We start from the raw sequence: 26,741 nt of genomic DNA, 5'->3' as shown, positions 1-26,741 counted from the left end.
GATATATATTGTGTGTTTCGGCCAAAGGGAGAAATCCCTATTTATAGGAGTTGTTGAGGACGACTGAAAAGGAAGGCTTGGTGGCTTTCCATAAGCCATCATATTGGCTAAGGAAAGCCACCTCCTTCTTCGGTGAAGATTAGGGAAGGAGGATCTCAACAATCAAGGAGAGAAAGAGGAGAAGATATGGGGGAGAGAGACAGCGGCGCAGTAACGAGAAAGAAACAGATCAAAATGCTGCTAGGATTAACAAAAGGCATAAATAGGTGGGGTGTTGGATTGGGTACCGGGTATGGCCCGGGTAGAGATGGGTCTTGCCAAGCGGGTGAGACTTGTGGGCCTTGTCTTGTGGGCCTTGTCTTGTGGGCTTGTGGTCATTGGGTCATATATCCCAACATGCTCCACCTTGGACCAATGAACCATAAGGAAACATTGTCCGGAGCTAACTATAGATCTGGAACGTTTCATCACAGCCCGGGGACCCTCCTGCGTGTACTGCAAAAGAAAAACAACTAGGAGAAAATAGGATTAGTCAAGAATTAATCTCAGAATTTTTAAACACAAATTGAACTTATCCACCGCTAGGCTTTTGGTCCCCATATCAGCGGGGTTTTCCTCGGTCTTGATCTTCTCCAGTTTTATGACATCCTTACCAACAATGTAACGAATGAAATGAAATCTAACATCTATATGTTTAGTGCGATCATGAAAAAAAGGATTTTTGCAAAGTTGAATCGAGGACTGACTGTCCAAAAAAACAGCCAATTTTTCTTTTGAAAACCCAATTTCTTTTATAAGACCATCAAGCAAATGGCTTCTTTGAAAGCTTCGGTTGTAGCAATGTATTCTGCTTCAGTAGTTGATAAGGCAACTATGTGTTGTAGTTGGGATTTCCAACTAATGCATGCACCACACAAGGTAAACACATAAGAAGTTGTGGACTTACGGCTATCACGATCATTTGCATAATTAGAGTCCACATATCCAACAAGTTGAGTATAATTAGAATTTTTAGAGAAGGTGATACCAATGTCAACGGAACCACGCAAATATTTAAGCAAATATTTCAAAGCTTCCCAATGAGGCGTACCAAGGTTTGACATGTATCTACTAAGACAGCTAATGGCATATGCAATATCAGGCCTTGTGCATACCATGAGATACATGATGGAACCAATAACATTAGAATAAGGAACTTTATCCATTTTGGCTTTTTCAGAATTCGTTTTGGGAGATTGGTCTTTTGAAAGTTGAAAATGTGCAGGTAGGGGTATGGATACAAGTTTTGCATGTTCCATGGAAAACTTTTTCAAAACAGATGAGATGTAGGACTTTTGGTTTAAAAGAATAGAAGATTTTTCTCTATTTCTAGAGATGTTCATGCCAAGAATTTTCTTAATATTTCCAAGATCTTTCATTTCAAAAACATTACAAAGCTGTTTTTGTGAAGTTGAAGGGGAGGCCATTGGAGTCTGATTATTCTCCTTAAAGAAATCACGCCATTTTTCAATGTATCCAACATTGTCAAGATCTAGAGATGGCCATTCATACTGTTGGAGAAGTTCAAGAATTTGCTTTGTTTTACCAAGAAGGAGAAACGCTTCGCCAACACTCTTCTCCCGTCTTTCAATGGCATTTTGGTGACACTTGGTAATTATCACGCGTGTTAAATTTGTAAAACAAGCTGCCAGAATATCTGCAATCATTACAGATAACCGCTGAAACAAGTCCTCATCGTTTTGCTCATTTTCCTCTTGGCAAGATAGCAAAATAGTTTGACTGATCCGATACATTGAATTGGCTGCTATAATGTTAGCTGACCAGTTGAGTGGATTTTCCAAATCATTTGTTGTTCTCTTGAACTTCTCAATCGTTTTTTCAGCATTGTTGGAGAGCTCTTGTAATACATTCTTGGACTGTTTGCATTTAAGAGATATCTTCCTAAGATCCATCCCTTGCCACTTCATGTACAGTGAGACTCTAGCCCAAGAAACGTCTGCAGCATTTCTGATGTTCACGAGTTCATCACTTTCATAGAGTGCATTCTCTATAAGCTTGACGAGGGACAACCCTTCGCTCACACTGCTCATTAGTTGTGTGGCCTTCTTGTTATTTGCAACATTTGGAAGTGAAATTGCAATGCTTGTAAGAGTTACTAATGGTAGAGACCAGCAATTTGGAGGTTCTTGCGAATGTAGACTTGGAACTTGAGAGCTGTCAAAATCTCTTACCCCTCTAAAGTTACTGAATATATTTAGAAGATGTATTAGATATTGCGGTTGCTGCTTTTCACCCATTTCAATAACCTTATCCGCCTGGCGGAAGATGTACTTCAGGGTCCTTTTGGGTAGCTCTGATTCTCCATCAAGTAGAAGAGCAAAATGGTTGAGATTCAGCTCTGTGTCACCTCCTGATTCGGATTCCATATCAATATTTGAGGTTGTAAGTTTGGATAAACATTGCATCTTGAATTTCTTGAAACACAAGAGAAACTGAGCTACGAGTAAAGCAGGAATGAGGACAAGTAACTTGCTAACTAGAACCATCATAATCTGAATTCCAATGAGAATGTTTAGAGAAAACCATTTTGCATCATGAAGATACTTCCTAAACTTGTTGTTTCTAATTTCTAAATCTGAGAAGCTGTCTCTCCAGTTAACAAGACTTTGGGTCCAGTGCACCTCAATCTTGAGTTCCTCTCTGATGCAAATTTTATGACATGTCAACTTGAATCTGACAGCGGTAAACCATCTGCATAAAGGTGCAATTGTGCCCACCAGCACCCCAATTGTTTGAACTAGTAGAATCCATGTCGTATAATGTCCATATACAGAGTAGGATGCTCCGAGCGTGACTTCCCCAATATCCACGAACATTACAATAAAATCATATAGTAAAAAGAGGGCAGATAATAAGCAAATAACACTTGAAGTAGTGCAAAAGACCGAACGTGCCATCACAAATTGAGGGTTGCTAGTCACTGCCATCACCCAGTATTTCTTCAGCCCATCGATCATCTGTTTGTCCATTTTGATGCATTGCCCCCTTTTCGTCATCCCTTCTTCCACTATAGCTACCTTGTGCATCTCTTGGTAATTGGACTCCAAACTCCTTTTGCTGGTTGGAAGCGTGATTGCTGAAGAAACTAATATAACAAGCAAAAGAAGCATGAAAATTGTAGGAACCACGTCACTATTAGAGAAATTAGTACCCAGAGAGCTCTGTAACTGAAAAACTTGTATCCAGACGTTAACCACGATTGTGATTACAAGGATTCCAAGCGCAACAACATTCATTAGAATCTCTTTATCTTCCATGGAACCCAAGGATGACATAAAATTAGCCATCGCCGTCGACATAAAAAATAAACTACTTAACCTTGCAAGGCCATCTGATTCATACAACAAAAGGGTGTTGAGATCCATTGGTAGCTTCATTGCCACGCCTAATAAAGTTAAGTAAGTGGCGTTAAGAGAAAAGTATTTGCAAGGGAACCAGAGCTTACTGGATCGGAATCCGTTGAGGGTGTCAGCTACTATTGCAAGCGTGCAAATTGCAGAAGCTGCCGCGATATACAAGCCTATCCATGGCATTACCTCATCAAGTTTCTTTTGTAAATCATTGTCGGAATCATCCATGATCTTCTCCTTGCAGAAATAGTCCTTAAAGTTTATGTATATTCTAAGTGAAGAAAGAGGTTAATAGGTGGAGCTGGAATCTGACTCTTATATTCTGATGATTGTTTTTCTGTGATGGTAAACTTTATATATACTTTTCTTCCGAGAAACTTGCATACATGAAAATGGGAGGAAAAGATCAATACTAATTATTTCTTTTTTCCAGAAGAAAAGTATATTTTGATTGGATGTTTGAATTTTTAGTTATATTTTGATTTAGCTTTGGTATTTTCATTGAACAGGCTACTTTTTTACAATAATTTTTTAAAGTAAAAATTCATTATTTGTAATTGGTTTGTTGATTTTTTTTCTTATGTGAATAGCAATTTATATCCCTATAATATTGAAAATGAGCACATCACCCCGTATGAAAAAAATATAACAATTTACCCCCCTATACTTTATAAAATGAAGCAATTTACCTCCTTATACAGGGTAAATTATTGCATTTTAAAAAATATAGAAGGTAAATTACTATATTTTTTTTCATAAATAGATAATTTGCTTATTTATAATAATATACAAAGGATTGCTTGCATTTTTTCATATATATATATTTATAGTGGACAGATACAAAGCGGAATATCTCTGCAACTCGGTTGATAGATGAATTAATTTGCTGCAATGTCTTTTCAATGACGTCGAAGATAATATATATTATAATTGTTTCAAACAATTAATTAAGAGTAAAAAATAGATTTGGTACGTAGAGTCGGTAAACGAGTAATCCTCATGTAAGTCAAGTCAACCCTTCTAGTTCGAAAGCGATTTATTTGTTTATTTTTAATCCTTTAATTATCTTAATATTTATGTATTATAGTCTAACACAAAATTAATAGCCTGTGTATGAACATTTCTCTCAACTCTTTTATTTTATTCTTTTTTTTAGTTTTGGTACAAAAAGCTTGTTTACAAACTCCAGTAAATTTAATGAAAGTAATTTAAATTATATAAGTGTGAATGAAAGATAAGCTTCTTTCTTATCTTTTTTGTTTCGTCAATTTTATCTTGTTTGGTTTTGGCCTTATTTTAGTCGGAACATCTTTGTTGATTGCAGAGTTGGACTCTTTTATCGGAGCTGATACTGAAGGCATACACTCATCAAAGAAGGACATGACTGTGCCAAGAGACATTTGTAAAATGATCCTAACCAAAAGAAACTACAACTTTGTAGTCCTTAAAGAGATCCTGCTCAAAATATTGAACCCAGGGAGAGGTATGACCTTCCGGTGCTTTAATGGAGTTCGTTTCTCTCTTACTTTTACTCATTCGATTGACATGAGGCGAGCTATAGAGGGGGAACCTTGGATTTCTAACATGCAATTAGAGGTACTTGGCATCCTGAGAGAGGGACAAAAGCTTATGGTGTCAGCTTAGAATGGTGCCATTTCACAATTTTTGGTCACAATGTATCGTGGGAGCAAAGACTAGAGCCATGGCAGAGTTTATTGGCAACTGATTGGGCATCTATAGTGATATTTGGATTGGTATTATGGAGAAAGTATTGGCAACAATCCTTTGAAAAATTCTTGTAGGGATAAATATCTACAAACCTCTGTGGCTTGTTATGATATTAAAATCACTAAATGTGGAGGAATCAGCCATTTGATTTACATATGCCAGGCTTCCAAATTTTTGTTCTCTATGCGGCAAGTTGGGACACATCGCAAGATTTTTTGCATTCAATATGAACAGGATTTCATTGATCTAGGTTTGGACACTCCTTTTGGTCAATGGCTAAGGCATACAGGTTTTCATAGGGACTCTTCATCCTCAGCGGGAATAGTTCAAGCTTCAGCATTGTTGAAAAATGCTTTTTCGCTGATTTTGCTCTAGACACTATATCGTTGCAATGATCCTAGTCGAAACAGAAGGGGTTTCGAGATTTTCAAAAATTATGGACAAGCGAAAATTACGACGGTCTCAACCCAAAATCACAGTATGCATCGTAAGGACAATTTGGCAAGTTCTACGGTAGGACATTAAATAAAAGAAAAGGTTGACTATTCAAAGGATAAGGATTTTGTAAAGAAGGAAATGAGGTCACGATTGAAGCACCGTGTGAAATAAGCTACGCAGTCGGAGGTAAAGAGTTGCCATACAAACCCACTTCGCCCAACTACTTTCGGCTTCCTTTCTCAGCACCCGTTCATCCGCAAGCCACAATCATCTTAAAAGCCCAACCATGTAAATGGACCCAAAATCACACACAAAGCTTATTACTTCAAGCCCATCCGCTAATTATAGTCTAGTAATCCCTCAACTAATGCCATTAGACAATCTGGAAAACCCCTAATTTGGCCTAAAACTGTACCCATACACCTCTCATACCAACGATAGACCTTGCTAACGCCATGCAAAAGAATCTTCCTCTTACAACTTTGCAGCCAAAAGTCGAAGAACTCAATACAGTGAGGGAAAGTTTGTATCTGTAGGAAATAATTGAAGCTCGCTAGATCCTTTTGCCATTTAAGCTTTACGTGATAATAATGTGAGACCGGAAAAAAAGGATCATTTACAAGACCCTTATCAATAGTAGCGGCAGAGACTGCCTTGCAACCCTGCCGACACTAATGAGTTGCCTTGCGTGGAGCTGCCAGGGGTTGGGGGGCCTTAGATAGTTCGGGAGCTCGAAAAGTTAGTTCGAGTACATCAACCCTCCCTAGTTTTCCTCTTAGAAACTAGGTGTAATAATCGGTCAATAAATCAACTACAGCTACGGTAAGATATGAACAGTATCAGAATTGATTCAACTGGAAAGAGTGGGGGTTTAGCTTGTTTTTGGAAGAAGGAATTGGAAGTTTCTATTCAAAGCAAAACACCATATAGATGCTATTGTTCTTAGTCTAGAAAGCACATCTAATTGGAGCCTAACGGGGGTTCATGGAGAACCTGATACATCTCGGAGGAAAAACTTCTGGCGCCTTCTACTCTGTTGCATGATAAGTGTATACTTCCTTGGGTTTGTTTAGGCGATTACTACGAAATCTTGCATGCGGGAGAGAAAGAGGGCTTGTGTCGAACACCATAATGGGAATTGCATGATTTTAGAAGTGCATTATCAGATTGCAATTTACAAGATTTAGGCTTTTTTGGAGAAATCTTTACATGGTCAAATAGCAGAACTGCCCCATATCCTATCAAAGAAAATCTTGATCTTGCCAGTGCTATGAGTGAATGGAGGACAAAGTTCCCAAATGCATGGATACAACACCTTGAAATAGCTCATTCAGATCATGAGGCTATCCTCCTTAAGCAAAGGGCAAGAGTAGAGCAGTCGACACATTTTCAAAGAAAATCACAACATTTTGAAGCATTTTGGATAAAATACAAGGACTGCACTAGAATCATTGAGAATGCTTGGAACCAAGACATATAAGGCAATACAGGTGAACAAGTGTGGAGAATTGAGTATTGTTGGGTTGGTCTTATAAACTGGAGTAAAGGTTTGGCAGTTTGAAAAACGCAATTGAACATATTAAGGAACGATTGAAGCAACTTAAGAATAGAAGAGTAACAAAGGAGAGTAAGAAAGAGGAACAACGTCTTCGGAGGAAACTTGAGGCTGCTAGAGAGGATGAAGAACGGGTATGGAGACAACGCAGTAAGGCATAATGGCTGAAGTATGGGGATCAAAACACAAAAGTTTTTCATGCAAGAGCCTCGAGCCGTAAAAAGAAAAATGATATCAGAACTCTTCATAATGCAAATGGTACCTTAAGTAGGGAGAAGAGGAAATCCAGAGTGAAATTGCTGCTTATTTCTAGAATCTATTGGCTTCTTTAGGGCCAACAGAACAACACCGAAATGATGTCTTGAGATATGTCAAGCCGAAGGTGGATGCCTGCCTGAATGAGTGTTCAACCGAGCCATACACTGTAAAGGAAGTTATATAGGGGCTTAAGCAAATGCACCCCGAGAAGTCCCCGAGCCTGAATAATGGAGTGATGTTGGCACATCATTCGCAACTCTATTACTGCATCCGTTCTTATTTTTTAAATAATGGAGTGATGTTGCCTAAGTTGAATTATACACATATCATGCTAATCCCTAAATGCGTCAAACCAAAGACAATCACTCAATTTCGGCCTATTAGCGCATGTAATATGGTATATAAACTCATGTCCAAAACTTTGGCTAATATGCTGAAACCCTTTTTGCATGATATTATTTCTGAGTCCCAGTCTATTAGAAATGGTGACCAGAAAGCCAATTAGATTGGCGGTTTTGAAAACTATTTAGCAATCTTTATGAATGTGATATTATCTTGATAAATGTAGTAAGCATTCATTTGTGGCACCATTTGTTTATTTTGCTTACTATTCATATTAACGGTACTTTAATGTCACAACAAATGCCCACAGACCAATTGAATAACCCATGTAGTTGGGTTGCGCATTGGATAGCGGCTATGATACCAACTTCTGAGGGTTGGTCTGAAACGTTCCAAGTTGAGGACCTTGAGACTGGGCATCGAGAGTCCTATAGAGACTTGCACTAAGTATTGCATTCATTGGATGAGTGTTGTGTTTCATCAGCAACAGACACAGAATGTCTGTGCAATTTTGGTGGATTAGTTGACAAGGTTGTTAACTGATTGAACTGACTCGCGTGAATCGTCATATGGAAGCCTTGGAGGTTCGGTCAATATGACTTAAATTCCAAGCTCTGATAGTACAGAATAGTCCTTGAACTCGAGGAATCATGGCAGTCACATACATATGATGGCTATATCTTGGATCTGGTTAGAGATGACAGTATCTTCGATGTGGTCATTATAAGCCCTGTCTATAATCGGATTATGTATTGAAGACGGCGAATTTCAAGATAGAATCTGTCCCCTATCAGTATAGGATGGATATATCTCCTATGTGCTTTGAGATGGTTTAAACTTTTTAAGTCTATGGTCATAGCGATTGGTAGGATAAGAAATGATTTTCTTTGTCGATCAATAGAGTAAACGCATCTCAAATATTCAGCATAGTTTTCGGTCTAGGATGGGAAGTGACGCTCAATTTCATGCCTTAGACTAAGGCCGGGAGATGGTTGATGGAAGGATCATACTTATATGGTTGAGAGCCTAAATGTTCAAGCCAACATTCACCTAGTTTCTAGTGCCATTGACCGTTGCTAGACGGTCACCTATGGTAACGGACATTTCTGATTAATGATTAATTGAAAATAGTTTATTAAATTAGATTTAATTGATTATTTGTGTTGGCCACAATGCCCAAGTCTAGTTAAAAGTGAACCTAAAGAGTCACACACAAATAACTATGAAATTGGTGGAATTAATTTGGAATTAATTCGAGAAGAAATAAATTAATTTAATTGGATTAGATTAATTCGAGGAGAATATATAAATGATTGGATCATTTATTTAATAATCCATTTGATGGATGGCTCAAGAATTAATTAATTGGATTAATTAATTTTGGGCTTAACACCTTTAAATTAATTAGATTAATTTATTAGGTATGGCTTAATTAATTGATTGGATCAATTAATTAGTGTTTGAGCTTAGATTCATTTAATTGGATTAAATGATTCTTTGAATTTTGTTGGGCTAAAATTAATTTAATTAATTATCGTCCAATGGACTTTGGTTGGATTTGATTTAATTTGATTAAATCAAGCCCGGTACATACTTGAAGTTCAAGCACACTTGACGGAAGTTGGAGTAAGTTGAGAAGGAGTTGAAACTCCTCACCCTGATAAACATGATGGAGTGGTTATTTAATCATGGTTGGAGGTTATATGCATGTGTGTGCATAGGTTGTCTTGGAGGCAAACTTAGTAGTTATTGAATTTTGAATTCAATTATATGTAATATACAAAACTACACACATATCCAAAATAACCAACAAATAAGCCACAAAATTTGCTGAATTTCTCTCTAAAAAATATTGTCCTTTTTGTTCTTTATTAAATTGGATTCAAGTTAGAATATAAATTAATCCAATAACACTAAACAATAGTGTTAGTTTGGAGTGGTTTTTCTTCTTGTTCTGTATTCTATCTGCAATAGAAAAAGAACTATATCTCTTCCTTAGTGTGGTGGGATAAATTAGAGGGCTTCTAATTTGGATCCTAAAGTGAATGGAAGAGGAACGAAAAGAAAAATAATGCACGTTGCTGCTCATCTATAGAAACAAATGGGAAAGTCACATGTTATATTTTTATGCTTTTATTTCATCCTTTAGCCACATGTATAGCATGTTTATATGTTTATTATTAGGCTTTAGACAAACACCGAATGCTCGGAATTTAAAGGGAAGACCCCTTCGGACCGTTTTAATTATTTTTTATTTCGCGCTTCCGCCGCGTTCTTGGGCCATACCCATTCTTTCAGTGGTATCAGAGCCACTTTTGTGTTGTAGCTTTAGGATTCATATGTTATCATGTGTTGAGCATGAAAAATGTGTTTAATTTCCTTTTGAAAAACATGTTTTATGGCTTTGAAGCATGACTAAATATTTAGAAAATATGTATTAATTTTGCTTTAAATTATGGATATCTATTCATTTTTTGAAAATTGGATTATTTTGTAAATGCATGATTTTATTTCAATTTTTTCATTGCAGAAATTTAAAAAAAATTGAAAAATAGAGCACTACAATAGTTGCTGCCCTGCCGGCCAGTCACGCAGGAGCAAGCCCAGTGCGGTCAACAGCAGACGGTCGTGTGCTGTCTGAACAGCTCGGTCGTTTTGTGCCCTTTTTTTTTTTGAAAAATTAGATTTTCCTATTTTATGTAATTTTGTTTGAAATTATTAATTTTGAAAAATTTTAATTTTAGTTAGATTGAATTTTTCTAAAATTAAATTATGCCTTAAATTAATATGTTGATATCCATTTTTTTTATTTTATTATTAGTATGTTATTTTTTGAATTTAATCATGTTCTTGGTATTTGATATTGGATACCTATTGTTAAATACATGGATTGTATTTAGTTATTTAACATGTTTATATTTGATATAAATATGTTAATTATTATTTATTGGATAAACAATGGGGATGATCACAAAGCCCATTGGCCGAATGCATCGTTTAATTTTATGTTGGGTGAGGCCTACGTGCCTCTTTGTTTTAATTCTTCTTTTATTTTTAGCCTTGAAATATAAAACTTGCTTTCTTCCTCCTTTTGTACTCCCCCTAATTTTTGATTGAGATTTTCAATTTCAGCTGTAATGAGTATTGTTAGGTATGTGAGGTTTATTTGTTTTGAATAAATATAAGCTTCCAAAGAGATGAAGGCCTAGGCCTGTTGGACCGTGCTCGGCGGAACTCACGACTGAAGAAGAACAAAGAGGAAGGCCCATTAGAATGATAATGGATTACTATTTTGAAATAGTTAGGGCCATACCCCAAATTAACCATAAACTCACTGCGGGCTCAGTGGGTCACCTAGGATTGGGCTTGTGGTCACTTAGGCGTGCTAGGCTTATTTTTGTATGTGGTGTATGTTTTAACGTTTGAAGTATGATGTGTTTGGAACGTATCTATTTATACTCAATGATTAAAACTGATGCATGCAAAAATCTTAAAATGATGTGGTCTCGGTTACAACAAACCTAACCCTCACTTGGATGGTCCAAGTTAAATAATTTGGCCCATAATGGATTAAAATTCAAATGGTTTTATTAAATCCAAGCATTCCATCCACAACAATGTGGTGTGGATGGTACTTTTATCTATTCGTGGTCTCACGAGTCGTGACACATTTGGAATGGAAGAAAGCTACACCGTTCTTGTGAACGATGAAAAATACTCCTATTTCCCGGTCTCACGAGTCGTGGAGGGTGGCAGTCGAGATATTAGTTTGGTTGATGGGTCAGGCCTAACGCTGAGTAGTGTGATTCACTTGGAGTCCTCATGATCACGTGAAGAGGTGAGGCAAAATAACTTGGAGATCTCATTGGATGAGAATGGTATAAGTTACCTCCTATAAAGCTTTTTCCATATGAATCCTAAAAGCTAGGCATGAAGAATTGCGTTTGTGGACTCCAAGCTCACTAGAAGATGGATTCCCAAAAAGCCCACTTGAGAGTGGTGGGCTTTTTGAAGAAAGAAGGGGACGGGTTAATGACTAAACACCAACTTTTAAACTTGATATTTAATATTACATAATCTACTAAATTTCTGTTCACATTTTATGTAGATGTCCAAGAACCCACTCACTGAAATTCTTGAGACTAATAAATTTAACGGAACAAACTATAATTGTTGGCTGCGAAATCTTAGGATTGTTCTAGATTTTCAAAACCAGACCTATGTTCTAGATAGGTCTCTTCCTTGGGCCTTGCCGGAAGGGTCCACATGCAAAGAACGTTTGACATTCAAAAAGTGGCATGAGGACAACCGGAAGGTTCGCAGTACCATACTGGCGTCAATGAACAATGACATCCAAAAAGAGTACGATAGACATGATGATGTCCAATCGATAATGCTCCACACCAGCAAAGTTTATGCGGTTTTGGACCGGCATATTAGATATGCTGTGACAAAAGTATTTTTCAGTTCCAAGATGATTGAAGGGTCTCCTGTACAAGAGCATTGGGTTAAGATGCTATCCCTTGTGGAGAAGCTCAAGGAGCTCAAGACTAATCTTGAAAAAGAGACGTACATCAACGTGATCCTTCAGTCTCTTCCTCCCTCCTTTGACCCATTTATCGTGAACTATAACATGAGTGCGCTTGTCAAAGACCTTCATGAGTTGATAAGCATGTTGGTCCAGTACGAGGCAACGATTGAAAAGTTTGCGCCATCAGTATTAGTAGGGGAAGCTTCGACCTGAGAAGCGAAAGGCAAAGGGCCTAACGCAAAAGGAGGAAGAAGAGTAAGACAGAATCAGCTACTACAAGCGTTCAGAGCGCTCCTGTTGCCTAGCTGGGCATGGGCAAAGGGAAGACGAAGGTGGTTCGGTAGTCATGGATTTTGAAAGATGTTCGTATTAATTACCGTGCAAAGGGACAATAGAAGAGGGAGTGTCCCTCCTCCATAATCAAGGTAAAATTTGTTATTGAGCCTTAACATAACTACTACTACACTTCTTGGGTATTGAATACCAGCTGTAATGCTCATATCTGCAAATGGTTTGCAGGTGGTGGAAAAGAGTAGAAGGCTGGACAAACGATCCTAAAACATAGCAATGGTAGGGTTATTGCTACTATGGTTAAAGGACTAAATTGACTTAGTTATTAGTGATCATATTAGGATAAAGTTGATAGGATCTAATTATGTAACCTAGCACGATCAAATTATATTTTTCCATTGTTAGACAATTTGGATCACATGATTTTGATCAATGATGGTTATTTCATTTGACAAAGAATGGTTATTCTTGTCTGCTAGATTCTTTATGTAATTATTTTAATACTATTTCGTAATTGAATTATGAGTGCTCAAAACAAATGGTAAAATGGATAATCAAGATAAATGCACAAATTTGGCATGCGAAGGTAGGTCACATTTTTCTAGTTAGGATAAAGAAGTTGGTGAATTCAACGAGTCTAGAAATAGACAAGTTGAGTCTACAAGCTTGCGAATCTTTCCTCAGCAAAACAAGGATCGAGAAGCACTTTGTAGGAAAAGTGTGCTCGTAAGTAGTCTATTGAATTGGATCCAATTAGACATCCACGGGTTATTGAATATATAGAGCTAGAAAGGGGTTCACAAGTCTAAGAACCTTTGGAAGGTTCGGAGAATTAGACTTGAAGTGGAGAACCAAACTGGTTGAAAAATTAAATTCTTCGATCGGATCTAGGTAGTGTGTATTTAGTGGTATCTGATGAGAATGGAATTCTCACTCAGTGGAGTTCTTCTTTGGAGTGCCATAATTGAACAGTGTCTCTGAGAGGGGAGGGATCAAACCTTGTTGGACTCAGTTTAATTGCTCTTTTCACTGAACTACCTTAGCCCATATGGAATGAAAAACATATTTTCACAACATAGTTTAGTATATGGGATGGTCTTGTATACATTAAAACTAGTGGGAGGCAAACTAGGTTTATACAGGTTCATTTGTTATCCTAAGAAAAATTGAATTTCATTGGATAACTGACGTGAGGAGTACCTCCTTGAGGAATCAAGTGGAGAGACTCAGTCAAATGTAGCAAACATCATTTGAGTCGAATTCTTTCACTAACATACTATATTCCAGCCTCCTGAGAGATGACTAGAACACCTTAGTTACCTAATAGGTACAAGCTTCTGAGTCTGACCAGTCAATTGGATTATGATCCAAAGATATTAAGGAGAAGCGATGTCGGACATCGAGTTGAATGAATGGCTTGGAGCCATGAGATTCGACATGGAGTACAAACTAGGTTTGAGGGATGTGGAGATTAACTTTAGGTTAAGTGGGAGATTGTTAGAAATGGTGACCAGAAAGCTAATTGAATTGGTAGTTTTGGGAACAAATTAGCAATCTTTATGAATGTGATATCATCTTGATGAATGTAGTAAGCATTCATCTGTGGCACCATGTATTTATTGGGCTTACTATTTACATTCAACGGGCTTTTAACGTCACAACAATTGTCCACAGACCAATTGAATAACCCATATAGTTGGGCTGCGAATTGGATGACAGCTATAAAACCAACTTCTGAGGGTTGGTCTGAAACGTTCCAAGTCGAGGACCTCAAGACTGGGCATCGAGAGTCCTATAGAGACTTGCACTAAGTATTACATTCATTGGATGATTACGGTGTTTGATCGGCGACAAACATGGGATATCTATGCAATTTTGGGTGAATTAGTTGACAAGATTGTTAACTGATTGAACTGACTTGCGGAAATCATCATATGGAAGCCTTGGAGACTTGGTCGGTATGACTTGAATTCCCGACTCCAATAGTACAGGATTAGTCCTTGGACTTGAGGAATCATGGCAGTCCCATGCATATGATGGCTATATCTTAGATCTGGCGAAAGATGACTGTGTCTTCGATGTGGTCATTATAAGCCTTGTCTAGTGTAGTCGGATAATGTATTGAGGATGGTATTTAAAGATAGAACCCGTTTCCTATCAGGTTATGATGGATATATCTCCTATGTGCTATGAGATGATTTAGACTCTCTAAGTCTATGGCCATAACCTCCAACTATGATGAAATAACCACTCCATTATATTCATCATGGTGAGGAGTTTCAACTCCTTCTGAACTTGCTCCAACCTCCCTCAAATGGGATCAGACATCAAGTATGGAACGAGCTTGATTTAATCAAATTAAATTAAGTCCAACCAAAATCTATTTGACAATAATTAAATAAATTAATTTTACCCCAACTAAGTCCAAATATCCATTTAATCGAATTTAATAAATCTAAGTCTAAACACTAATTAATTGATCCAATTAATTAAGCCAAACCAAATAAATTAATTCAATTAATTTAAAGGTGTTATGCTCAAAATTAATTTATTCAATTAATTAATTCTTGAGTTATCCATCAAATGGATTATTAAATAAATGATCCAATCATTTATAAATTCTCCTTGAATTAATTTTATCCAATTAAACTAATTTGTCTCTTCCCGAATTAATTCCACCAATTCCACAGTGATTTGGGTGTGACTTTTTAAGTTCACTCTCAACTAGACTTGGGCATTGTGTCCAACATAAATAATTAATTAAATTAATAATTATTTCTAATTAACCATTAACCAGACATGTCTGTTACCATGGGGTCGTTTACAACAGTCCATGGCACTAGAGACTTGGTGAATGTTGGCATGAACATTTAGTCTCTGGAGTTCCACATAAGTATGGTTACTCCGTCGACCATCTCTCGACCTTAGTCTAGGGCATGGAATTGGGCGTTGGTTCTGTTCTTGACCAGGCAATTACTATGGCCATAGACATAGAGAGTTTAAACCATCTCAGACCGCAAGGAGATATATCCATCATAAACTGATAGGGGATGAATTCTATCTTGAAATCCACCATCCTCAATACATAATTTAACTACACTGGATAAGGCTTATAATGACCACATCGAAAACACGGTCATCTCTCTCCAGATCCAAGATCTAGCCATCATATGCATTTGACTACCATGATTCCTCAAGTCCAAGGCCTGATCCTATACTATAAGAGCCGAGAATTCAAGTCATACCGACCAAGCCTCTAGGGCTTCCATATGATGATTTCCGCGAGTCAGTTCAATTAGTTAACAACCTTGTCAACTAATCTACTAAAATCGCATAGACATCCCATGTTTGTCGCCGATGAAATATGACACTCATCCAATGAATGCAATACTTAGTGCAATACTTAGTGCAAGTCTCTATAGGACTCTCGGTGCCAAGTCTCGAGGTCTTCGACTTGGAACGTTTCAGACCCACCCCCAAAAGTTGGTTTTATAGCTGTTATCCAATGCGCAACCCAACTACATGGGTTATTCAATTGGTTTGTGGCATTTATTGTGGCGTTAAAACACCGTTCAATGTAAATAGAAAGCACAACAAACACATGGTGCCAAAGATGAATGCTTACTACATTCATCAATATAATATCACATTCATAAAGATTGCTAAATGATTCCCAAAATCGCCAATCCAATTAGTTTTCTGGTCACCATTTCTAACAGGAAGTTGTGAGAACTGGATGCATTACGCTTACAAACATTAGGAGGAGACTTAATTTATCTCATTTCTAATTATATGCTGGATTATTTGGAAATATCAGAAAACATTATTGGTGGAAAATACCCAGAACGATCCCTTGTCGGCGGTGCACCAAGTCCAACATTACTGTGAATGCATACATGGAAGCAAACTGCTATATATGAGAATCCGAGACTCTTGGAACAGCTTGGACAAAACTATTGGACGGAAAAGTGAAGGTCAATTTTGATGGGGCAGTAGCCAAAGAGCGAGACGGAGTTTCTGTGAGAGTTGTGGTCAAGGATGCCCAAGGAACCTAGATTGACTGGACTACAACTTTTTCAGAGGGACAGTTTATGCTTTGCATGCAGAAGCCTGAAAAGTAAGAATAGCGGCTGAACTTGTTCAGCGATGAGGTTGGCAGGAGGTGATCTTCGAAGGTGACTCCTGGATCATCATCAATGAGTTGAAGAACAAAAGGATGGAGACATCTACTGTTAGTCCTATTCTAGCTGATACGCTTAATATTATTTGAGATATTCCAGTTGTTGAATTTGCTCACATTCGAATACTAAGGTGTAAGGCAGCGCATCGCCTTGCACAGTATGGTAAGGCAAATTTAGATTTTAACAATCTTCCTCTTGACACAATTTTAGCTATTATGGCTGGTATGCTTTCTAATATTGAATAAAACTTTGGTGATTCCCTATAAAAAAAAAAATTATGACAAACTAATACTATCTACCACATTGAAAGAACACCTATACAAAGGTTAAGTTTTGATCAAAGTTTAATCAACATTTGGATGGTTAGAGTTATAGAAAATATATTGCCATGATTGTTAGCTATGACTAATATTTTGCCTATGCCTGCAAAAAAACAAAATGATAAAAAGTTTATTACGCAGTCACGGTTAACAAGTATGGGTATATTTTTTTACTTTTAATCATGGTAAATAAGTATTGGGTATAATTTTCTACTTTATTAACCTGATATAAAAAATATTTAAAAGAAAAAGTTTGTTTGGAATGGTTATTTAGAATAGGTATGAATTAATTTTCAATGAGTTGACGCCTTTGGGAACAAATTTCTGATGAGCAAAACCCTATCCTTGCTAGTAACGTTGGAAAAATTTTGTGATGGGCTAAACACATCCATAAAAAATTTGATGTGGACTTGGGACGGTTTGTAAAGTTGTCCAAAATGTTGTCCTATGGGTGGATAATAGTTGAAATAATTTCGCATCAGGCTTTTGAAATTTTTCAATGAATACATTTTTTAGTTTTGCAACGGTTTTCGCGACGTCTCAAACTTGTTAGACTTTTGTGACGAGATTCTTTCACAAACATCCAAAAGATGAGATAAATTTAAGACACATTCTCGTTGTATATTTTGAGACAGGTTCCGTGACATCTATTTTGTTAGCGCATTTTGCCCCATCTTCTGAGATGGGTTTCCTTGCATCTACTGTGGTGGATTTTGAAATTTTATTTTTCCAATGATTTTTCTATTTATATGTTGTTATTGTAAGAATATGTGACCATAAAGCTAATTGGATTCACTATTTTTTATTCGTCAATCTTTATCCAAATAATATGTAATGATGAATACAAAAAGAGTTCATCAAAGTGATATTGTATTTTGTTGTGCTTAGTACATATGTTAATGCTGATTCAAAGTCACAACAAAATATCCACAAACGAAAAGGTTAAACCCGTGGAGTTGAGTTGCGCATAAATTTCACAGCTATAAAACTAACTTCTAAAGGTCAATTAGAAGGTTTCAAGTCGAGGACCTTGAGACAGGGTATTGAGTATCCTATAGAAACTTGTACTGAGTATTGCAGCCATGTTTCGTCGGTAAAAGACATAGGTCGTCTATGTAATTTTACTGTGTTAGTTGGCACGGTAGCCTACAGAACTAACTGACTCGAGGGAATCGTCATATGGAAGCTTTGAGGTCTTGGTCGGTATAATTGGAATTCCAAGTTCTGATAGTACAAGAGTAGTCCTTGGACTTGAGGAATCATGACAGTATCGTGCATAAATGACTGTAACTTGGATATGGCGAGTGGTGTCTGTGTCGTGAAGAAAAACACACCAAGTGTGCAAAAGAGATGGGGGCGGCCTAATTCTAGGTTGGATGAAGGGGAATTTTTTTTTGTTGACTAATAATGATCATAATTATTTCCCAAATAATTATGTTTCATATGTATATCTTGTATTGATAATTAAGAATTTACTAATTATTAAATAATATTTATCTATTATTTCTCAAGATAAATATAATTCTTCATCGATAATTGCAAAAGTAAGAGGGAGTACCTGTTGATTTCCATCCATGGCAGCAGCAATCAACATTTTATGCTTGTACTTTGTGTATAAATGGGTTCCATCTACACTGATAAGTTTGCGACGGTGTTGGAACCCTTCAATACACTAATTTTTAAAACTTGATGTGTGTGCAAGAATAATAAAATATATAAATAATTAATATTTTTATTAATAAGTTGGAATTTGCGAATCAAGTGTTATGTACTACTATATTCTATTAAAATAACCTTTTGTTCGGATGGCGAGTTAGGTATGGTGTTAATTATACCACTAAGTTCTATTTATTCGGGCTAAAATAATAGTTTGTTGGGATAGTGAGTTAAGTTTGGTTTTAAAAATTAAACGTGATCCTTGTAAACTCAAAAATATAATATCCTATATACATATTATTTTCGTAGATCAATTAGCTATTAAAAAAAATCAAAGAAACTGAAAGAATACACTAATTATGTATTTATTATATTAGTGGCGCAACACTTGATGTGTGTACAAGAGTAATAAAATATATAAATAATTAATATTTTTATTAATAATTGAATTTGCGGATCAATTGTTATGTACCAATAAATTCTATTTTTTCGGACAAAAATAACATTTTGTTGGGATAGTGGGTTAGGTATGGTCTTAAAAATTAAACGTTATCTTTGTAAACTAAAAAATATATATTCTATATACATATTATTTTTGTAGATCATGAAGCTATTAAAAATATCAGAGAAATTGAAAGAATTCACTAATTATATATTTATTAAATTAGTGGTACTTGATGCCTAAAATGTATAAATAATTAATATTTTTATTAATAAGTTCGAATTTGCAGATCAAGTGTTATGTACCACTAAATCATATTTCTTCGCATTAAAATAACATGTTGTTCAGATAGTGAGTTAGGTATGGTCTTAAAAATTAAACCACTAAGTCCTATTTATTCGAAATAAAGTAACATTTTTTTCGTTCTTTATAAACTCAAAAAATATAATATCCTATATGCATATTATTTTCGTAGATTATGAAGCTATTAAAAAAAATCTGAGAAAATGAAAGAATTCACTAATTATATATTTATTAAATTAGTGGTACATAACATTTGATGTGAGTGCAAAAACAATAAAATATATAAATGATTAATATTTTTATTAACAAGTTTATTTGCAGATCAACTGTTATGTACCACTAAATTCTATTTATTCGGACTAAAATAATTTTATTGAGATAGCGAGTTAGGTATGATGTTAAAAATTAAACGTTATCTTTGTAAACTTATAACCATATTATTTTCGTAGATCATGAAGCTATTAAAAAAATAGAGGAATTGAAAGAATTCACTAACTATATATTTATTAAATTAGTGGTACATAATACTTGATGTGTGTGCAAGAATAATAAAATGTATAAATAATTAATATTTTTATTAATAAGTTGGAATTTGCGGATCAAGTGTTATGCATCACTAAATCCTATTTATTCGGATTAAAATAACATTTTATTTGGATAGAGAGTTAGGTATGGTCTTAAAAATTAAACCATTAAATTCTATTTATTTAAAATGAAATAACATTTTTTTCGTTCAGTAAAACTCAAAAAATATAATATCCTATATGCAGATTATTTTCGAAGATTATGAAGCTATTAAAAAAAATCTGAGAAATTGAAAGAATTTACTAATTATATATTTATTAAATTAGTGGTACATAACACTTGATGTGTGTGCAAGAATAATGAAATATATAAATAATTAATATTTTTATTAATAAGTTTGAAATTAATATTTTTATTAGTAAGTTCGAATTTGCGGATCAAATGTGATGTACCACTAAATTCTATTTAGTCGGAATAAAATAACATTTTAACTCAAAAATATAATATCCTATATGCATATTATTTTCGAAGATTATGAAGCTATTAAAAAAAAATCACATATTTATTAAATTTGTGGTACATAATACTTGATGTGTGTGTATGAATAATAAAATATATAAATAATTAATATTTTTATTAATTAGTTGGAATTTGGGGGTCATCCAATTTATTCGGACTAAAATAACACAATGTTCGTACAACGAGTTAGGTGTGGTCTTCAAAATTTAAACCACTAAATCCTATTTATCCGATTAAAAATTCACGTTATCTTTATAAACTCAAAAATATAATATCCTATTTGCCTATTATTTTCGTAGATTAGGAAGCTATTAAGAAAAATAAGAAAAATTGAAAGAATTAACTAATTATATATTTATTAAATTAGTTGTACATAAGACTTGATGCGTGTGCAAAAATAATAAAATATATAAATAATTAACAGTTTTATTAATAAGTTGGAATTTGCGGATCAAGTGTTATGTACCACTAAATCTTATTTATTCAGACTAAAATAGCATTTTATTCGGATGGCGAGTTAGGTATGGTCTTAAAAATTAAAGTACTAAATTCTATTTATTCGGACTAAAATAACATTTTGTTCGAACAACGTGTTAGGTCTGGTCTTAAAAATTAAATGTTATCTTTGTAAACCCAAAAATATAATATCCTATATACACATTATTTTCCTAGATTAATAAGCTATTAAAAAAATTCAAAAAACTTCAAAGAATTCACAAATTATATATTTATTAAATTAGTGGTACACACTTGATGTGTGTGCAAGAATAATAAAATACATAAGTAATTAATATCTTTATTAATAAGTTGAATTTGCGAATCAAGTGTTATGTACCACTAAATTTTATTTATTCAGACTAAAATAATTTTATTCGGATAGCGAGTTAGGTATAGTCTTAAAAATTAAACATTATCTTTGTAAACTCAAAAATATAATATTCTATATGCATATTATTTTCGTAGATCATGAAGCAATTAAAAAATGAGAGAAATTGAAAGAATTCACTAATTATATATTTATTAAAGTTGTGGTACCTAATACTTGATGTGTGTGCAAGTATAATAAAATGTATAACTAGTTAATATTTTTATTAATAAGTTGGAATTTGCGGATCAAGTGTTATGTATCATTAAATCCTATTTATTCGGATTAAAATAACATTTTGTTCGGCTAGTGAGTTAGGTATGGTCTTAAAAATCAAACCACTAAATTCTATTTATTCGAAATAAAATAACATTTTTTTCGAAGTAGAAGTTGGCATCTAAAACACTTCAAAAGTATTTTTTCGGAGCCAGAAGTTGAAAAGTGCTTTTTTAGAACGCTCACAAACATCTCCTAAGTAATTTTATTTAATTCCTTCACTAAGGTTACAATTGATGTTAATTTTGAAATTCAACTACAATCTGCATTTGTATAATTAATTAAGCATCCAAGTGTTATAATAATTCTTTTCAAAATTAATTATTTTAAAATTAATTCTCTCATAATCAATTATATTATAAACAATTATGTAACCAACGGACCAAACTGTTTGTCCAATTTTTTTAATGTAAAATGACAATCATAAATAAATAATCTTGCACACGGTTCCAATTCTACAATTAGAATTAATTGGAGTACAATTTTGTGGGGTAATAATCCAATAGAATCCAATATTTTTAAGTTTTTTGAATATTTCGAATACGCAATAAATCAAGAAAAACTAAATAGATTTTCATATGGTAATGAACATAGGCTATCCAGAATATTAAGTATAAAAAAGATATGAAATATGTTTGGGAGAATTATGATTTTGGACCCTATACTTCAGCACTTATTCAGTTTTGGTCTCCACATTTTTGAACTTGACAATATCAGTTCTCAAACTGACCCTTTTTTGAGAATTTTTTATTCCTTCGGTTAAATTCTTTGTTAGAATTGACGAAGGCAATAATAGAGGGAAGAAAACCTCCTTTTTCCCACCTTGGAGCTTGGATGTTTCATGAAATTGGTTATAAATTTCCTCCATTTTTGTTAAGCTTGAAGATCTACTTTAGAGGGGAAAATGAAATTCATTTTCAAAACTCCTTAAAAGCTTATGCAATTGTGGATTTAAACTTCCATTTTTTACATGATGGACATTTTGCGGTCTGGGTAGAAAAATCCATACCTGTCCAAATCATAATTAGGGTTTGAGGTTCTATACTTTGGGCCTAAAAACTCAAGAATTTCAAATGGATTTTGAAGAAAATGAGGAAACTTGGTTTAATTTAGTGAATAACAGAAAATTATCAGTGAATTTGAGAAAATCGAGTGAAAATCGAACTAGGGTTCCTTTGGGAAAGAATGGGAGTTGGAAAAAATGAGATAATGAAGCACAAGTTGTTAAAAGAAATGGTCATATTGAGGATTAATATTGTCTATCTCGATAATTTGAGGAACAAAACTATATAAGTGGTTAAGTTTAGGGACCAAAATCGTAATTCTCCCTATTTTTTCTCCTATTATTTTTGCCTCACATGCACATTACAATGATTACATGATATCTCTCTCTTAATTCTAACGCTAAATCTAAAGGTAGGGACCAAAACTGTTAAAAAAACGTCAGTTTGAGGACTAAATTATCAAGTCGGAAAATTTGGGGAACAAAATTGAAAAAGTGGTGAAGTATAGGGACCAAAATAATAATTGTTCGGACATACTTTATATGTACGAAATGTCCTTAATTAACGAATTGTTCATTGCAATGTTTATGAGTTGTATAGATTTTATTTTTCAGTTTCTTTCTCTCAACTTTTCTTTATTTTCATATTACTAAGTCAATTAATTTTGTGCAATTATCATGGTAAGCATTTTAATTTTGATTTTCTACGAAAAGTTTGAGAAACAAATTTTTTATTTTGTAGGTGGTAGTAAATTATATGTAATTTTCTAGCAAATTTATTATGTTTTTTTTTATCTTTTTTGGTTACTTTATAGTTGTGCATTTGCTTTTCTATTAATAGCTATATTCATGGTATAGTTTACATATATGTATTCAATTTAATGGCTTAGAGTAAACCAAATTCAAAGTATCCATTCACAATCTTTTTTATAATTTCAACAGTCTATTCAAGTAATTGGCATTAAAATAAATAACAATTAATTTTGTTTAAATTATTTTCTACTTGCACTTACTTCAATTTTGACTCAAACGAACTCATCTAGTCTTTTACAATTAAAATAAACTATTATTAAAATTTAAACAATCAATTAATATTTTTTTAAATAAAGATCATAACTCTTTTAAGAAGATTTGAGACTCAAAAATACAAAATTTTGTTAATGCCTTTCCTTATTTTAGAAATCAATTATGCTATTAAGGAAGAATATATCAAATTGTGCATATGTACAATTTTTATTATTGTCAATCATTTTCTTCCTCTTGGGTTGATTCAATATTTTTTCTTTTTCTCATTCTCCATTTTCTTGTTTTTGTAAATTTTTCTTTTCAATTTCTCAGGTGGATTACGATATGTAAGTTTAACTTAGACTTGACTATTAAATTTCTATTCTTTTCAAGTTTGTGTGATTTAGAGTAAATCCCATTTGCCATTGTTCTCGATTTAGAGTAAATCCCATTTGCCATTGTTCTCGATTTATAAATAATAATAACCTATCAAAAGGTTTATTGATATAACTACATAAAAGATATATTTTTGCACAATTACATCAAAGTGTTTGAGCGTATATAAGAAGTATATTTGCATGATTATGTTGATTAATTATAAATTGATGACATAATATTATTGAGTGTTCTCCCTAGATATTAAAGAATACAACTACCTATAATATACTAAAAAACAATTGTGATTTACACAAAAGGAAATATTTTTTCTCCATAGTACAAGAAAAATGAAAGATAATTCATATATATATATATATATATGATGCCATTAATTATTGTAAGATTTAGTTTGCAGCGGACACTCTAGACACAAATATACATTTATTAAATAAATAAAATGTACAAATTATTTAGCCTTATCGAACAAACTGTGTAATTTTATAACATCTATCATATGCATACAAAATATTTTAGTCTCCTTTGTATCGTTGCTATGCTTATTAACAATTTAAACAATTTTAGGGAATTGTTCTAACCTTAATAAATAACTCCCGTCAATCATCAAAGATAAACGTGTCATAATCATTTACAACAACTCCAATATTCATTTTTATTCACAATGAAATCATTCAATTAGAAGCATGTTACGATCGTCACCATGATTCAACTTTATTCATCATATGTATCACACTATCATAGACAAAATATATAACAACCATATCATGAGAGACAACCATATAATCCAGTTAAGTAAATGACGATTTCTGATCAAGTTCACAGATAAACAAGTTGATACATATATATATATATATATTCAATTAACAATACTTACATCACTTTTCCCAAGTATTTAAATAGTAGAATGAGTGTTGGGTTTTGAATGTTGTTCTCGTGTCCTATAATGAACTACAAAATGTATAATCAATGAATCAATAATTTTGTAGTTTCTTCATAAAGCATTAGATTATATTCCTACACTTCTCACTAATCCTTAAATATCTCTCTCTACAAAATTCGGATCTTTATTCTATTTTCTTCTATATAAAGTAGAGTCGATTATATTTTCATCAATATATATCTTGGTATATTAAAATTATTACTTATATTTGTAAAAATCACCCTTACCGCCCCTGAATATGTAATCTTTACAGTATGTGCATTACTCCTTATTAATCACTAATTCTCAAAAATGAAGTGTAATAAACTAGACATAATAAGCCTTTCAATGGTGTATTATTTGTATTTAAAATCATAGGAGTTAATTTTATTAAAATATCTCTTTCATCTACTTGATTTTTCATTAACAGAATCTCTGTTCCAACTTAAAAATTTTCTCAAACAAATATACAATTGATAAAAGTGCCATTTTTACATAACATAGTTTATTTGTCTCTAGTTTCATTTATAATAATAATAATACCAATTGGATTTATATATAATTAGTTGTTAAGTATTATTACGACCTAGTTTAAACTACAACAGATTCAAATCTACTATTTTAAAATTCTGTCAAAAATCATATACTTTTTCAAGAATCACCATATTTTCATAATATAATACTCTATGTTTCTAGTTTCAGTTTAAGGAAAATTTGTGTGAATTAAACCTTTATAACTCAAGTTACAAGGTTTTAAACATATTTTATCTGATTTCCTACAAAAACGGAGCAACAACAGGTTTTCTTATGATTACCTACTAAAACGATGGAATAAGCTTCAGATCAAAAACAAAAAAGTTTTAGTTGACATCCTAAGGTTTTCATAGAAGCAAGAATCACAAAATATGGACCTGTATATTTCAAGATAATCACAATTTACAGAGGTTGATCGAACAGATTATTTTCCAGTTGCTTTTCTTCCAACTTAATCGGTTTGCTTTCTTTATATTCATCTTGTATCTTATTTTCCCAGGAAATTCAAACAATACTAAACAAGATACTTACCAAATTCAGTTATGGATAGATCCTTCAAAGAGATGCTAGAGTGTTCTTTTGCTGAAGGAAGATTAGAGACAACTGGGTGTTTTTATACACCTCTCCACCGCCTCACTCCTCTCTTTTTCGTTTTCTTTTTTTTTAATGTGGGTTGTACACCTTCCTTTTTGTTTATATCTCTCTCTCTCTCTCTCTCTCTGTGTGTGTGTGTGTATATATATAAGTGTCTTTGTGTATGTATGTATGCAAGTGGGTGTATATCTATACGTATGAATATTATATATTATAATATCATATTGATAAGGGTGATCTCTTTTGTTGTGTAGTCCGTATATATATATTATGTAATTCTTCTAAATCTAAATATATTATATTAAGGATTTACTTATTCCCCTTTGTTTTTTCAATTTACCCTTTTTAACCCCACAAATTCTATTTTCATAATTTTCACTTACCTTCAAGAATTTATCATGTTAAATAAATTTCTATTTAGACATATATATACCATCACACTACTTATCCATATTATTATGCTAATAATTGATAATTATGTATTTAGATTTGAGGATGTTATAATTCTTCCCTCCTAACAAAATTTTTATCCCCGAAATTTGATGATCTTACCCATTTAAGAAAATAGATGTGGGTATTTCACTTCATGTCCTCCTCAACTTTCCAAGTTGCTTCTTTTGGAGAGTGATTACTGCACTTTACCTTCACTA

General features: G+C 33.5%; 2 protein-coding genes across 5 annotated transcripts; one reads left to right on the top strand and one right to left on the bottom strand.

Annotated features, from left to right (window-relative positions):
* Window positions 1-776: 776 nt before the first annotated feature.
* LOC105173348 (uncharacterized) lies at window positions 777-26,224 on the bottom strand. 4 transcript variants are annotated; one of them, XM_088875884.1, is made up of 4 exons: window positions 26,029-26,224; window positions 24,919-24,992; window positions 18,613-18,688; window positions 777-3,145 (listed from the first exon to the last, which is right to left on the bottom strand). In XM_088875884.1, exon 4 carries the CDS (start codon window positions 3,084-3,086, stop codon window positions 792-794), a length of 2,295 nt encoding a protein of 764 aa, XP_088732010.1. In that variant the 5' UTR covers window positions 3,087-3,145; window positions 18,613-18,688; window positions 24,919-24,992; window positions 26,029-26,224; the 3' UTR covers window positions 777-791. The 4 variants fall into 4 exon arrangements, with proteins under 4 accessions (XP_088732010.1, XP_088732009.1, XP_088732011.1 ...); XM_088875883.1 differs by having other exon boundaries at window positions 24,919-26,224; XM_088875885.1 differs by lacking the exon at window positions 24,919-24,992.
* On the top strand, window positions 11,840-12,475 carry LOC105173349 (uncharacterized). The gene has a single exon (XM_011095054.1). It carries the CDS (start codon window positions 11,840-11,842, stop codon window positions 12,473-12,475), a length of 636 nt encoding a protein of 211 aa, XP_011093356.1.
* Window positions 26,225-26,741: the final 517 nt, after the last annotated feature.

The sequence above is a fragment of the Sesamum indicum genome, linkage group LG11 (assembly GCF_026168435.1).
Source record: "Sesamum indicum cultivar Baizhima isolate 11 linkage group LG11, ASM2616843v1, whole genome shotgun sequence".
NCBI lineage: Eukaryota > Viridiplantae > Streptophyta > Magnoliopsida > Lamiales > Pedaliaceae > Sesamum > Sesamum indicum.
The sequence above is the reverse complement of the archived record's forward strand: the minus strand, read 5'-3'. Positions and strand labels throughout refer to the sequence as shown.

What these genes read in the sequence shown, in the direction of transcription:
- LOC105173348 (XM_088875882.1), bottom strand. Translation starts at nt 3,638, where the DNA reads ATGGATGATTCCGACAATGATTTACAAAAGAAACTTGATGAGGTAATG. An exon ending in CCTCAACGGATTCCGATCCA is followed by an intron (nt 3,146 to 3,505) that starts GTAAGCTCTGGT and finishes TTGTTATATTAG; the next exon opens with TTTCTTCAGCAATCACGCTT.
- LOC105173349 (XM_011095054.1), top strand. Translation starts at nt 11,840, where the DNA reads ATGTCCAAGAACCCACTCACTGAAATTCTTGAGACTAATAAATTTAAC.